At 43.7% G+C, this 13,816-nt stretch overlaps 1 protein-coding gene across 3 annotated transcripts in view; it reads right to left on the bottom strand.

Moving 5' to 3' along the window:
• Positions 1–13,816, bottom strand: part of LOC106988928 (phospholipid-transporting ATPase IB) — a 624,663-nt gene that overhangs the window by 479,640 nt on the left and 131,207 nt on the right. For all 3 annotated transcript variants that reach the window (XM_027064563.2, XM_027064562.2, XM_027064561.2), the window contains exons 3-7: positions 7,366–7,465; positions 6,809–6,907; positions 5,748–5,793; positions 5,070–5,110; positions 63–136 (exon numbers count right to left, since the gene is read on the bottom strand). In XM_027064563.2, the coding sequence (XP_026920364.1) occupies positions 63–136; positions 5,070–5,110; positions 5,748–5,793; positions 6,809–6,907; positions 7,366–7,465 (360 nt within the window). The remainder of the gene's footprint in view (positions 1–62; positions 137–5,069; positions 5,111–5,747; positions 5,794–6,808; positions 6,908–7,365; positions 7,466–13,816) is intronic.

Genomic DNA, 13,816 nt, shown 5'->3' with positions numbered 1-13,816 from the left:
CATTTAATGCTTTATTGTTCGTAATGTTTATTTCAAAAAACGTGCCCATTAGCACAGCTGACCTGGAGGATAGCAGGACCATGTCTGCTGGAAGATACTGCCCATTGACGACCTTCACAATGTCTCCCACCGCCACCTAGGAAACCAGGGACAGGGTCAGAGAAGCATGAAAGGCAAGCACAAACAGTGACTAAGGTGGTTAAATATTTGAAGAAAACATTACTATATAACTATGCCCTGAAATTTAAGACACAAGCCCAAATTATTTTCCTTGACAAGAACGGAAGCAAAGTCTTTCACTACAAATGGTAATAGGGCCTCTCTGCAGTGGATGCTGAATGAAAAAGAAAAACAAAACAAAAACAGAAAGGGAGAGTAAGGAAACACGAGTCAGAACAACTATCAAGGTCTCCTTTTCTCATGATGATTCCATCCAGTTGCAAATTCCACCCCTGAACTCTACAACAATCCCATAGCTATACACAGTAGCGGGGGTGGGGGGGGTGGTTGGCTGAGTACAGCTCCAGGGCCAGCCTGAAGGCCGGGCTCAAATCCCCCGGCTGGACTCCTCACTGTCCCTATATGACTCCGAGCAAGTGATGTAAACTCCGTGTGCATCTGTGTATATCATGGGGTTCACAGCACATATTTCATGGGGTTATTTTAAGGAGCAATTGAGTTAACACAGATTTTCTCCATTTAACAAACAGGGAAACTGAGGCTCAAAGAGGAATCACGCGATCAACATCCCACAGCAGCCAATGAGCGTTAGACCCCAGATTCAAAACCGTGCAACTGGCCCCGTGGTCTGACTGCAAGGCAATACGAAATTCACCCACGAACAGGGCACCTGAAAGGTCCCCTGGAAACATACCACATACAACGGGGAAGATTTGTATAGCCTCACTTGCCAAAAAAAAAAACAAAAACAAAGTCATAGTCAAAGTCAGAGACCATTTTAGGAAACAGACTCCGCTGGACAGAAGACCCCAAGGTAAGGAAAGAGGCCCTAATCTGCCAACCGTGAACACCATGGCCAAGGGTTTGGAAATCCTTTAAATAACGTCACAGAAGCAGCCAGGTAGGTAGAGTCTGGGCTTTCAAGTCAGGCCGACCTAGGTTCAAATCTGAGGCTCACAGACACTAGACAATCTTGGCAAGCCCTTCACCTCTCCGAGCCCCAGCGTCTTCACTCACAAAATAGGGAAAGACCTCGGGGCACCTGGGCGGCTCAGTCAGTTAAGCGTCCGACCGCAGCTCAAGTCATGGTCTCGCGGTTGTGAGTTCGAGCCCGGCGTCGGGCTCTGGGCTGATAGCTCAGAGTCTGGACCCTGCTTCGTATTCTGTGTCTCCCTCTCTCTGCCCCTCCCCTGCTCACTCTCTCTCAAAAATAAATAATTTTTTTTTTTTTTTAAACTGGGGAAAGACCAGCACTTAACCTGGGAGGGCTGATGCAATGACTAAGGACGTACATACAAGCACTCAGCATGGAACAGGCATGTGCTGAGCGCTAGTCTCTACCAGCAGGAGTGACACCAAACGAACACTGGGAGTGTCAGAGTCAGAGATGCCACGATTCTCTGACAGCACGGGAACAAAGGCAGCTCTCAGCACACATTAACAAATTCAAAACTCAAAATGGGCACTAGGTCTTCCTGCTTGTTCTAACACACATTTCAGTTCTCTCGGAAATCAGGAACTTCAAACGGCGTAGTTATGAAAGTGATGCTTATGAAAGAGTGCTGGATCTTGCAGGCTGGGAGGATGCCCCTGGCAGGTGCCTGTATCTAACTTTCTAGTAGGAGAAGGAAGGTCTGCTAAACAGGTGTCCTGCCAGTGCTCTGTATCACTCACCAAAGCGTGTGAAGTAAGGAACCGCGCTCAATATAGGGAATGGTGGTAAAAGTTAAATTCCAGAACCACTGTATATCAACCTATCGGCAAAGGGCAGGCACAGAAGTATACCCCGTATTCCATAATAAAGAATATCAGGGGTGCCTGGGTGGCTCAGTCGGTGGAGCGTCCGACTTTGGCTCAGGTCTTGATCTCATGGTTCACGGGTTTAAGCTCTGCATTGGGCCCTGTGCTGACAGCTCAGAGCCTGGAGCCTGCTTTGGGTTCTGTGTGTCCTTCTCTCTCTGCCCCTCCCCGGCTCACGCTTTGTCTCACTCTGTTTCTCAAAAATAAATGTGAAAAAAAATTAAAAAAAAAAAAAAGAATATCAAAGAACAGAGGCTATAGGGCTATCGCGACGACCATCGGTTAAAAGGCAAGGAATGCTTATGAAAATTGAAAATGGTTTTAAACGTAAACGTAGGTTATGTGAAGAGTTTAACTGCATGGAAAAAAAAAATAAGAAGCACTTAGTTAAAAATGAGAAAGGAAACCTGGTCATGTTTTCATAAGAAAAAGGCAGTGGCATTTTTGTGAACCTGGTGGGACAGGGGAATTAGGGCTCCCCCCCCCCATCTTAGTTATTTCCATAGAGGCATTCGTAGCCCACTGACGAAGTACTAAGAAGTTTCATGTGCATGAAAAACGACTTCGTTGGAAATGTGCTTGAAAATGGTTTTCTATTTGGTGTTCTTATGCCTGGTTGGCTGCTGCGCGTGTGACACTACCCAGAATGAGAATTCTTAAGGCGAGACAGAGCCCCCCCCTCTGAACCCCTGAATCCACTCTAGCCTCAGGGGGTTTCTCAAGTCTCTGATTTTTGAAGGACAAGCTCAAAGGTCTCCTCAAGTCAACCAAAGCTCTCGACAGGCGCAGAAGAGTTTTCACTATTCAGCTACAGCCCGGGGACTTGCCGACTCCGGCTTTACCGTTCCAGGTGGGAGTTTCATGGCTCTGGGAAGCTTAAAGATAGCTTCCCCTGCTTCTCCCCTATTCTCAATCTTGCTCTGAGCCATGGTGTAGATGTGCCCGCCTTTCCCGCCCACCCACCTCCGTCTGTCCTGAAGAGCACTTCCCTCTCCAAACAGTTACCTCCCGTTCATCCTTCGCAAGAACACCAGCGCATCCCGTGAGAGAAGCCTCCGCTCCTCTGAACTGCTGGACTAGTAGTCCCTCCCGTATGTTCCACAAGCCTGCCCCTACACGGGAGCTCAGTATGTGCACTGCATTCTATTCAGCTGCCTGCTGCTCCCACTACCCGTGGGGGTGCTGGGGCAGGAGTCTGGACCCGCCGCAGCGGCCTCACCTGAGAACTTATTACAAATGCAAATTCGAGGACCCTGTGGAAATTCAGAATCAGTCATTTTCTTAAGACTACAGCCCGGGCACCAGTCAGCGTTAGGGCAGCTGGGATGCCCCACATCAAGGCGGAGAACCACTGTAGGCAGTTTCTCAAGGGCAGGGGCCATGCTGTACTGTTTTTTGCATTCCCCACAGCCTAACACTGTCTCTAGTACATGCTAAGAGCTCCATTTAAACAAGCACAAGTGTTTTAAATGAAATTTTAAAATGTATGTGGCAAAGCATAGAAGAGTTATTTGGTTTGGGATTTTTTTCTAACTTCAAATGTGTGTGTGGGAAACAGCAGCAAGCTTTAGGGGTCAGTGGGGCCATCCACTCCTGGACCCGGAATTCAGAGATCATCACTCCATTTTCTACTGTTTCGAGTAAACATCCCAAATCCAGATCACTGTTCATGGCTATCTGGGGCGGGCTAAGAGGCGGGGGCGGGCAATAGGAATCTTAGAGAAACAGAGGCCATTCCTAAGTGCAGTGGAAATCCTTGAACCCCACCCCCCCCCCCCCCACAGCACTGGAGCATTTCTAACCTGTGAAGTCAAGAATTTCAAACCACTTACTTCCAAGTAAGAGGGAGGTCGATTAGTATTTGCAATACAGGATTTCTAGATTGCTACCAAGGTTAAAGTGTTATCACAAAACACTATAAAGGGACTTAATAGGTCTCGGAACAAAATAAAAAAAAAAACTAAACTGAGGGCCATAGGCACTATATCACAGACATTTTGCAAAGTAAAAAATTCTAGAGGCATTTTTTAAAAAAAGGGTTTTTTTTAATGTTTATTCAGTTTTGAGAGAGAGAGAGAGAGCACGAGTTGAGGAGGGGCAGAGAGAGAGAGGGAGACACAGAATCCGAAGCAGGCTCCAGGGTCCGAGCCATCAGCACAGAGCCTGACGCAGGGCTCGAACCCACAAACCGTGAGATCATGACCTGAGCCGAAGTCGGATGCTTAACCGACTGAGCCCACCAGGCGCCCCTAGAGGCATTTTTAACCACTGCTTATTAAATGTGTAACAGGAGAAACTATCGTTAAGTTAGCCCTCTAAAACGCAGTTTCCTTTTGAAATCATGTTAATCAGCTTCAAATTCTGAAGTCATGAGAGTCACCCCCAAAAGAATCTTATGACCACTAAGATGGTCCAGGTAAAACAGAGGCTCACTTCAAAAGCTAATTTTATCAGGTGCAAGATACCCAGATGGCACAGCGTATTTCTTCTAGGTTTTCTGTTCATCACCATGAACTGCCAAGAAACGCTCACCAGCCCCAAACCCTCCCAACCTCAGGTTTCCAGGGACACGGAGGCAAACCTTGTCAGTATCGTCAAGTTAAGACTTGGGTCGTGCCACCCAACTTCAGGACTGAAACAACACTGGTCTCCAACCCCCACTCCATCTATTTATGTTCTACAGTCAATCTTAAACCCAAAACTCTTCCCACCAAAGATGTTAGAAGCGAGACTCTCCGAAGTTAGAAAATCTTTAAAAAACTGGTTTTAGGTTAGGAGAACAGAGACCAGGGAGAAGGTCTCTTGGATTGGAGTTAGAAGCTAGAGACTGCTTTGATAGTCTAGAAATATCCATCGGGAGCAACGAATTTCACAACTGAACTGACACCGTGGGTACTTTCCAGAAGACGGCGGGGAACAGAGCCAACAAGGAGCAGTTCTAAGTAAACCTCGTGGGAAACTCCACAATGTAAAACTTACATTGGAAAGGACTGATGTCTTAACCTGAACTTTATCAACTGCAATCAATACTAACAATTCTAAGTCCCCAAGCCAGTACTTTCCGGCATATCTTTAAAATTCGTTTTTACCTCTTTCCACATAACGGTATGCCACATACCATTCCTTAACACTGAAAAAGAAAAAAAAATGTTTCAATCAACATCGGTGATAATCAAAATAAAACCAGCTTTCCAAAATCTAAAAGGCTCCTTTTACAATTCCACTTGTTACTTCCAACATGATCATATCGTTAGACATAAAGGTATATATACCACACCACTCCCCAAAATGGAGCCCAAATCTGTGTCCCATATGTAGGTTAATGCGTACACATAAGTATAGATATATGCATATAAGTTAAATCTTGTCCTGTTTATCCCAGGAGAAAAATATCACCCTGTTGTTATGAGATTTAAAAACACACATACACACACACACACACACAACCCCACAGATCTAATGTTCTAGAAATCAATAGAGTAAAAGAGAGAGGTAGGGCGCAATTACAAATCAAGGATGTGAATTCTTGGACATAAAATATGTCTAGCTCCTGAAAATTACCACCTTTTTGAAAATACACCAATTCTGTTCAAATCTTAAGAGCCAGGACTCACTTTTGTTGGACTGGTTTGTAATTTTGCTCTTGAAAATGTTTTATAGATCACTTCCCTCGACTTCTCTCGGTACCATTAGCTACTAATTTAAAATGCCTTAAATGCAGGTCTTAGGTTTTCCAGTGGAAAAAGTGACTCAGCCTGGTGTCTTACCTATCGTTTTCTTTTTGTTAACTGCATTGTCTGCCTTATGCCGCTTCTGTTACAAGAAAGAAAGAACGTTCTTAGATTCAAAAGTTCCAAATGAATAATTGAAACAACAAACAATAGATCAGGAAAGAAACAGGACACAAGGAAACCGACTGGCAGCAACATTAATGCTATAAAATTCAGCTCGGTGGTTTGTGACCCAGCGTCGCTTGAATTCAGTAGATAAATGTAGCAAATGTGGATGCAGGTGTAAACCATGACCTTTTGGCTCCAACAAGGAGTGAGCACTCTGAAGTATGAAACTTCTCACTCCTTGTTTGTTTTAGGCTCGACTAAAAAATTACTCAGGATGATAAACCCAACAACAACCGAATTCATTTTATTGGTAAAGTACTTCAGGCACAAAGTACGTTTCCTTTGATTTGTATTCCATTCATTTGTTTCCCGATTCCCAGAAAAATGTACATGTGTGTGTGAGTGTATGTGTGTGTGAGAAGGAGAGAGCCACAGACACTGCGGGGGGTGGGGGTGGGAGGAAGGGGGAGAGAGAGAGAGAGAGAGAGAAATGTGTTGAGGGAGTGAGGAGTGGAGAGGAAGAGAAAGACTATGCAGACAAGACCACAGGTGGAGAGAGAAAAGGGGAGAAAGCATGAATACGGCTGTAGTCAATGAACTTGGAAATACACGGAGATTAATATGAGGGAAAGACTCATAAAAGTACCTCAGCCACAGCCAGCCCAATGCTGCAATAGTAGGCAACAATATAATCCTTTCACTACCCAAATTAACAAGCTCTAAAGCAGGACACAAGGAACATTAGTGATGAAAATCAAAGAGGGGCCTCAGAGCTAACATTAGAAAATAGAGTTTGAACTACTTCTGTGCCATTGGATTTAAGACACTGTGTGTCCACGTTCCTTCCCCAAAAACAACATCGTGGGCCTTGACAGGCTAGTTAAGCTATCGACCAGTTTCCTGTCTTCAACAAAAAACCCAAAGCAACAGATAAGTTATAAGCTATATAACTTATACAACATTTTTATTGTACGAAAGCAAAAACTTACAAAATCTTCTACAATCTCTTTGATGCCTGCGATTGTTAAAATAATGATCAATGGCACCAGGGTGGTATATCTTCCTGTTGGAGATACATCTGGAATTTGCTGTAAGACAAGAGACCAAAAGAGGGAAGCTGACAAAATTTTTAAGTGAAAATCTTCTCTATGTAAAAGAAAATAGGACACTCACCACTCTTTGAAGTTCTGTTCCACTTGTTAAACCAAAATGATTACATTTTAAAAACTAAGTACATGTTTTACGTATTTTAAGAATTTTATCCAACATTGCTATGTGTTTAGAACAGAAAGGGGGTTAAAAGTATCACCCGAGGGCCATTTTTCAAGGCGTCTTTTTAGTCACTGCCACTGTCCTCCCAGCAATATCTAGATAAGTCTCCCTTTATGCAAAGATCATGTTTCTTCATGGAAACAATGATTGGATAAGGGGACAAATTACATCCAAGCATCATGACACTTTTTCAGTTACGTGACCTTTGAGCAAAGTCTCATTTTGCATGTAGTTAGCATTATGCATTTTAGATAACTTTTTTTAAAAACATTACCTGTAATAAGGCAATGAAGAGGAAGAAGGCGTTAGCAGCTCTTCTAATCTGCTCATACAAGAATCGAGGTAGAAACGTCAACACGCTGTACTTGGCCGTACTGAAAGGACAAAGAAAAATGATAGCGTCGGTTACAAACGTAAGCTCTAAAAAGCAAGAAGATGAAGTTTCACGAATTTTACACGTGGTTTTAAAAATAAAGTAGTTCAAACTTCAGGACAAGAAAATTGCCATGCTGGCCCTTTACAAAATCTTGTAAAAGGACACACCTGACAAGAAAATCTTCCAATGGGATCTCTGTTTTCAAATTTAGACACATTTACTATTCACACGGTGTGAGCAGGGACATTTTTCCACCTTCTGGGAGCTATAGTAAGCACATCAAGAATATTAGTTAAAGGAAGACATGTCTCAAGGATCGCAAAACAGAAAGAGGTACACATTCCAAATGCAGAAGATACGAACACTGAAGTAGATAGAAATACCTTGGGTAATTCACACAACGGGGTAGAATTATGACGCCATGATTTGTGATGCATGATAGTTCTTAATAGAAAGCCATCGATTCAATGCAGCAAGTTAATTCCATAAAGTATGCCCTGGGTACCAGGAAGGTATCCCTCTGGATACCTACCACAGGTGGGGGCTTTATTTTTGGTCAACCACACCTGAAAAATCTCCATTCCTATCACACCCTTTACTCATGCTTGCTTGGAACTGTTTTCCAGTTTTACTAAGAAATAATTGATATACATCACTGTATAACTTAAGGTGCACAGCATGATGCTCCGATTTACATCTATCGTGAAGTGGTTAACACAACAGGTTCAGCCAACACCCATCTTCTCATATGGGCACAAGCAAACTTTAACTTTCATATCTATCATACAGCAGTGGTAGCTATCGTCATCATGTTGTACATTACATTCCTTGTACTTGTTTATCTCCTAACTGGAAGTTTGTAACTTTTGGCCACCTTATCCAATTTCCTTCCTCCCACCCTCCACTTCTGGTAATTACATGTTTCATCTTTTTCTAGGAGTTTGGGTTTGGATTCTTTAGATTCTACGTGTGTGAGATCATGCAGTATGTCCTCTTTTTCTGATTTACTTCACTTACTTCACGTGCCTTCAGGGTCTATCCACATCTCAAATGGTAGGGCTCCCTCATTTTCTGTGGCTGAGTAATATTCTACTTTATGCATATACCACAACTTCTTCATCCATTCACCCATCAACAGACAGGCTGTTTCCATGTCTTGACTAAACAGTGCTGCTATATTGCCCAAAGTTGAACTGATGGGTCATAAGGTAGTTATATTTAATTCTGTGAGGAAACTCCATACTGTTCCCCCCAGTGGCTGCACCAGTTTATATCTCCACATCCATGCCAGCATTTGTTATCTTTTTTTGATGCTGGCTATCCAAATACGTGTAATGTGATAGGTCCTTATGGTTTTAATTTGTATTTCTCTAATGACTAGTGATGCTGAGCACCTTTTCATGTGCCTATTGGCTTTTCGTCTATCTTCTTTGGATAAGTGTCTATTCAGGTCCTTTGCCCATTTTTCAACTGACATTTCTTTCCATCGAGTTGTAGGAGTCTTTTATATATATTATATACTAGCCCCTTATCAGATACTTGGTTTGCAAATGCATTTTCCCCATTCCACAGATTCTCTTTTCACTTTATTGATGGTTTCTTTGGCTGGGCAGAAGCTTTTGACTTGGAGGTAGTCCCACTTGTTTATTTTGTTGCTTGGGTTTCAGGGGTCACATCCAAAAAATCACCAAAACCCACGTCAACGAGCTTGTTTCTATGTTCTCCTGCAAGAGTTTCATGGCTTGCAGTCTTACACTTAAGACTTTACTTCAAGTTAATTTTTGTAAGTGGTGTAAGATGGGGGTCTAGTTTCATTCTTTGACATGTGAGTATCCAATTATCCCAGCACCTTATTGAAAAGATGGTCTCTTCTCCCTTGAGAATTCTTGGCTCCCTCTCCAAGTATCAGTGGACCATATATACTCGGGTTTATTTCTGGGCTCTTGATTCAGTTCTGTTGATCTATTTGTCTGTGTTTATGCCAAGACCATACTGTCGTGATGACTATGGCTTTAGAGTATAGCGTTAACTTACGAAGTGTAATGCCTCTCACTGTGTTCTTCCTTCAAAGAATTTCTTTGGCTATTTAGGGTCTTGTGTGGTTCCATATCATTTTAGCAGTGTTTTTTCCACTTCTGTAAAAAATGCCACTGGATCTCAACAAATATTGTGTTGAATCTGTAGATGTTCCCATTTTTGTTTCTACCTGGGACATCCTCTCTCACCAAATGGTCTCTCCTTCCCATCTTACCCCCTCAAACTTATATATCCCATTAAATTTGGTCAAATCACAGACTCTTTTTCCTCCAAGCCCACAGGATGGTGTTTGTCCCTACATTATATGGTCTCTGCTTTGCTTTGTATTATATTTATCCATCCCCAAAATAGATTCTGGGAACATTAAGATGCTTACTTCAACCTCCTATGTTCCCACTACATAGCAGATAATCAATGAACAATGAAATAATCCAAAGGCATAAAGTGAGAAGCTGAAGGGGCCAAATGAACCAGATTTCCTTTGGCTGCTCAAAGGCTTACCAATAAGAAGTACCCGCTTGACTCCTAGTTTGCCTTCTGAAGACCTAATTCTGAGCCAACTCTTTTTTTTTTATTGCCTTTTTAAAATATTTCCTTAATTTAAACTTTAAGTTAGGGGATATACAGTGCAATATTGGTTTCAGAAGTAGAAAACTCAGTGATTCATCACTTATATAACACCCAGTGCTCATCACAACAAGTGCCCTCCATAATACCCATCACCAATCTAGCCCATCTCCTACCCACCTCCCTCCATCAACCCTGTCTGTTCTCCATCATGAAGAATCTTTTGTGGTTTGTTCCCTTTCTTCTCTTTATCCCCCCCCCCACCCTTCTTATATGTTCATCTGTTTCTTAAATTCCACCTAGGAGCAAAATCATATTTGTCTTTCTCTGACTTATTTCACTTCGCATTGATACATTCTAGCTCTATCCACGTCATCACAAATGGCAAGATTTCATTCTTTTTGATGGCTGAGTTATATTCCATGGGGTGTGTGTGTGTGTGTGTGTGTGTGTGTGTATACATATATACCCCATCTGCTTTATCTATTCATCAGTCGATGGACATTTAGGCTCTCTCCATAGTTTGGCTATTGTTGATAATGCTGCTATGAACATCGGGGTGCATATACCCCTTTGAATCTGTATTTTTGTATCCTTTGAGTAATACCTAACAGTGCAACTGCTGGATCGTGGGGTAGTTCTATCTGAGCCAACTCTTAACTGAAATATATGATAGCAAGATTACCCAGCAGAACAACACAACACACAAATACACAACAAATCAGAAACACCAAAATAGAAGAGCAAATGCCTCAGGAGACAGAACACTAGGGGCATATATACTGCTATAAGTCCCAACGACAAAATAATAAAACCAGGCAACTCAAAAAATATAGCATCTTAAGGTCACTTGAGGAAACAGGAAACTGTCCCATGTACCATTTACTGCTACTGTCTCAGAAAAGATCATCCCCATGGTATATCAGCCTTGTGTTTCACAATACACACTGGAGTCATCCTCAGAGAATTATTTTTAGCCTTCGTCTGCTTACAGTATTAAATATACATATAGACAATTACATGAAAACCACTTCTAAGACCGTTCAAACTTAAAGATTCTGACACTTGAAGGGATATCACTGAACTAGCTAGAAAATACGTCTGCATGGAGCCCCCATTCATTTATGTAGCCCGTTGGGGTATAAGACGTCACTGTAAAATTTTGCCAGACAGAACAAACTAGCTGCAATCAAGCTCATTAAAGAGTAGGGAAAATATATCAAGTTCACGTACACGACAGTACATGTCATATAAAGTTATGGTATAAAGTTCTCTTAACTACAGTTTAGAGGACAAATTCAAACGGAACATCATGTATTCCTTTATGGTGTACTGACCACTGAAACAAAGCAAACAACGTTTATCGTAAAGAAAACAGGAAAATTCATATACTTGAAGACGAAAAAGCATCTTATAAAGTAGTGTGACTATAAACCCCAGATTCCATCTGTATGGAACAGACACACTCACACTGACGGTACACGACCCTGTCTACGCGTGAACGTTTCCCAATTCAGTAAGATACTAAGTGTGCGTAAGAGGACCCGCCTGTCTCTGAAATGCCGTAAAGGTTTGGAGTAGACAGAGATCCCATTTATGTGAGAAAACCAAAGGTAAGATGTGGGAGGAAAACATACTAACTTTTATTCTAGTCAGACTAGAAAAGTGAGTCTAAGATATTTTCATACTGAAACAGAAGGAGTGTAATCAGTAATTCAGAGAAACCGACATGGGTCTAAGAGATGGCTACTGCGTAGCCTTAAAACAATCGTCTTGACAGACAACCCTGATGTGTCCTGGTACAGATTTAGAGACACACAACTACAACCTGCTAAAGGCAAGCACCTCAAAATCCTTCCACCAGAAGAGTTTAGGGTAGTGCCTCCCCAACTTAAAGATGCATATAAATTGCTGGGGGATCTTGTTAAAATGGATTCGTTGGGGTTCTCCAGAGAAACAGAAGCAACAGAAGTGTATACACAGAGACAGGGAAAGAGAGATGTTAAGGAACTGGCTCGCCCAATTGTGGAGGCTTGACAAGTCCAAAGTCTGCAGGGTGGACCAGCCGACCGGAGACCCAGGGGAAGATCTAACGTGCTCTTTCACGTCTGCTGGCTGTCTGATGGCAGAATTCCTTCTCGTCCAGGAAAGGCAGACTTCGTTCTGTTCAGGCTTTCCACTAACTGCATGAGGCCACCCAAAGTAAAGGATCATCTGTATTCACAGTCTACCAATTTAAATGCTAATCTCATTCAAAAACACCTTCACAGAAACACCTACAATAATGTTTGACCAAACACCTGGGCACCACAGCCGGGTCAAGTTGCACATAAAACTAACCAATACATGCGCATTCTGACTCGGTAGGTCTAGAGTGGGCCTGTGATTCTGCATTGCCAACAAGTTCCCAGTGAGGTCAACGGTGCTGGTCCAAGGACCATGCCCTGACCGGCAACCACCCTTGAACAGGTAGCTTTGCTCAAATCTCCTTTTTGAAGTCAGTCCAGGTGAACACTACAACACCTAACAAGGATGAGAGACATCTACCATCCGGTCCCCGTACCAGGGTTAAGAACCATACACAGGGTGAAACGGGCCAATTAAGGAGGTTCCCAACAGAAGCGTCTGTTCACCCAGGTGAACGAGTCGGCCCCAAAAGATGCCCACTCAAACCACACGTCAGCACACCTGCGGACATGGCTGTTCACGGCAAGGACGGGCACTGGCTCCAACCAGCCCTAGGTAGTTAGCACATCGTAGAGCCTGGGGAATGGGGAGAAGTGACCAGGAGAAAACAGGCATTTCCTGTGGTTCACTCAGATTCCCTCTAAACGTGTTAGAGCAGCGTCTGCCAAAATTGGGCGACGTGAGGAATGACCAGGGGCTCGTCAAACATCCATCCGACCTTCCTTCCACGGATATTCACTGAGCCCCATCCGGGTACTAGCACTGTGTCAGGCACCACAGGGAACTGACCGGTCAAAACCGCATACCCTCATGGGAATTACATTCTAGAGGAAAAAGGAGCTTGAAAACAAAACAGGACAGAATAGATGTGATAAACACCGTGGAGGAAGATCAATCGGGGAAGAGGGACACAGAGGTACGCGAGCGGGGCCTGGGGAAAGGGGCTTCATCCTCAACGGCAAGATCAGCACATGTTTCACCAAGAAGGTGAAGGCTGTGCTAAGCCCTGAGGGAGGTGAAGCAGCAGAAACATCCACATGGGCACAGCAGGGAAGAGCGCCACAGAAGCAGGGAACAGCAAGGGCAAAGCGGGGAGTGTGAGCACTCCCGTGGTTCCTTCCGTGGGAGAGGCAGGGAAGGGCCAACGTGGGCGGAACCACGTGCAGAAGTACGGACAGACCACTTGAGTCAGACACCGGCCTTTTCATCTCGAGAACCTGAGGTCTCTGGATTCCAAGAAGACAAGAGCTGACAACTGCAGCAACCTGCAAACCCCCTCCCCTGGGGAAACCTGTATCAGCAGGGGTCACGTGTCTAGGGGGGGCACGCTCCCCTTGGGCACTCTTAGCACCTGGAGAGTATAGGAAACCACCCCTACAGGAAATAGGGCCTGGCAAACACGTGGGCCTGGGACTACGCCGGCCACACATCACAAAGCATTCCAGAAGTCTCATCGCCAGAACTCAGCACAAAAAACCCAGACATGGGGCACCCGGGTGGCTCAGTCGGTTAAGTGGCCGACTTTGGCTCAGGTCATAATCTCGCAGTCCGTGAGTTC

Source organism: Acinonyx jubatus, chromosome A1 (genome assembly GCF_027475565.1).
Source record: "Acinonyx jubatus isolate Ajub_Pintada_27869175 chromosome A1, VMU_Ajub_asm_v1.0, whole genome shotgun sequence".
NCBI classification, from domain to species: Eukaryota; Metazoa; Chordata; class Mammalia; order Carnivora; family Felidae; genus Acinonyx; species Acinonyx jubatus.
This window is presented reverse-complemented; position numbering and strand designations above follow the sequence as displayed.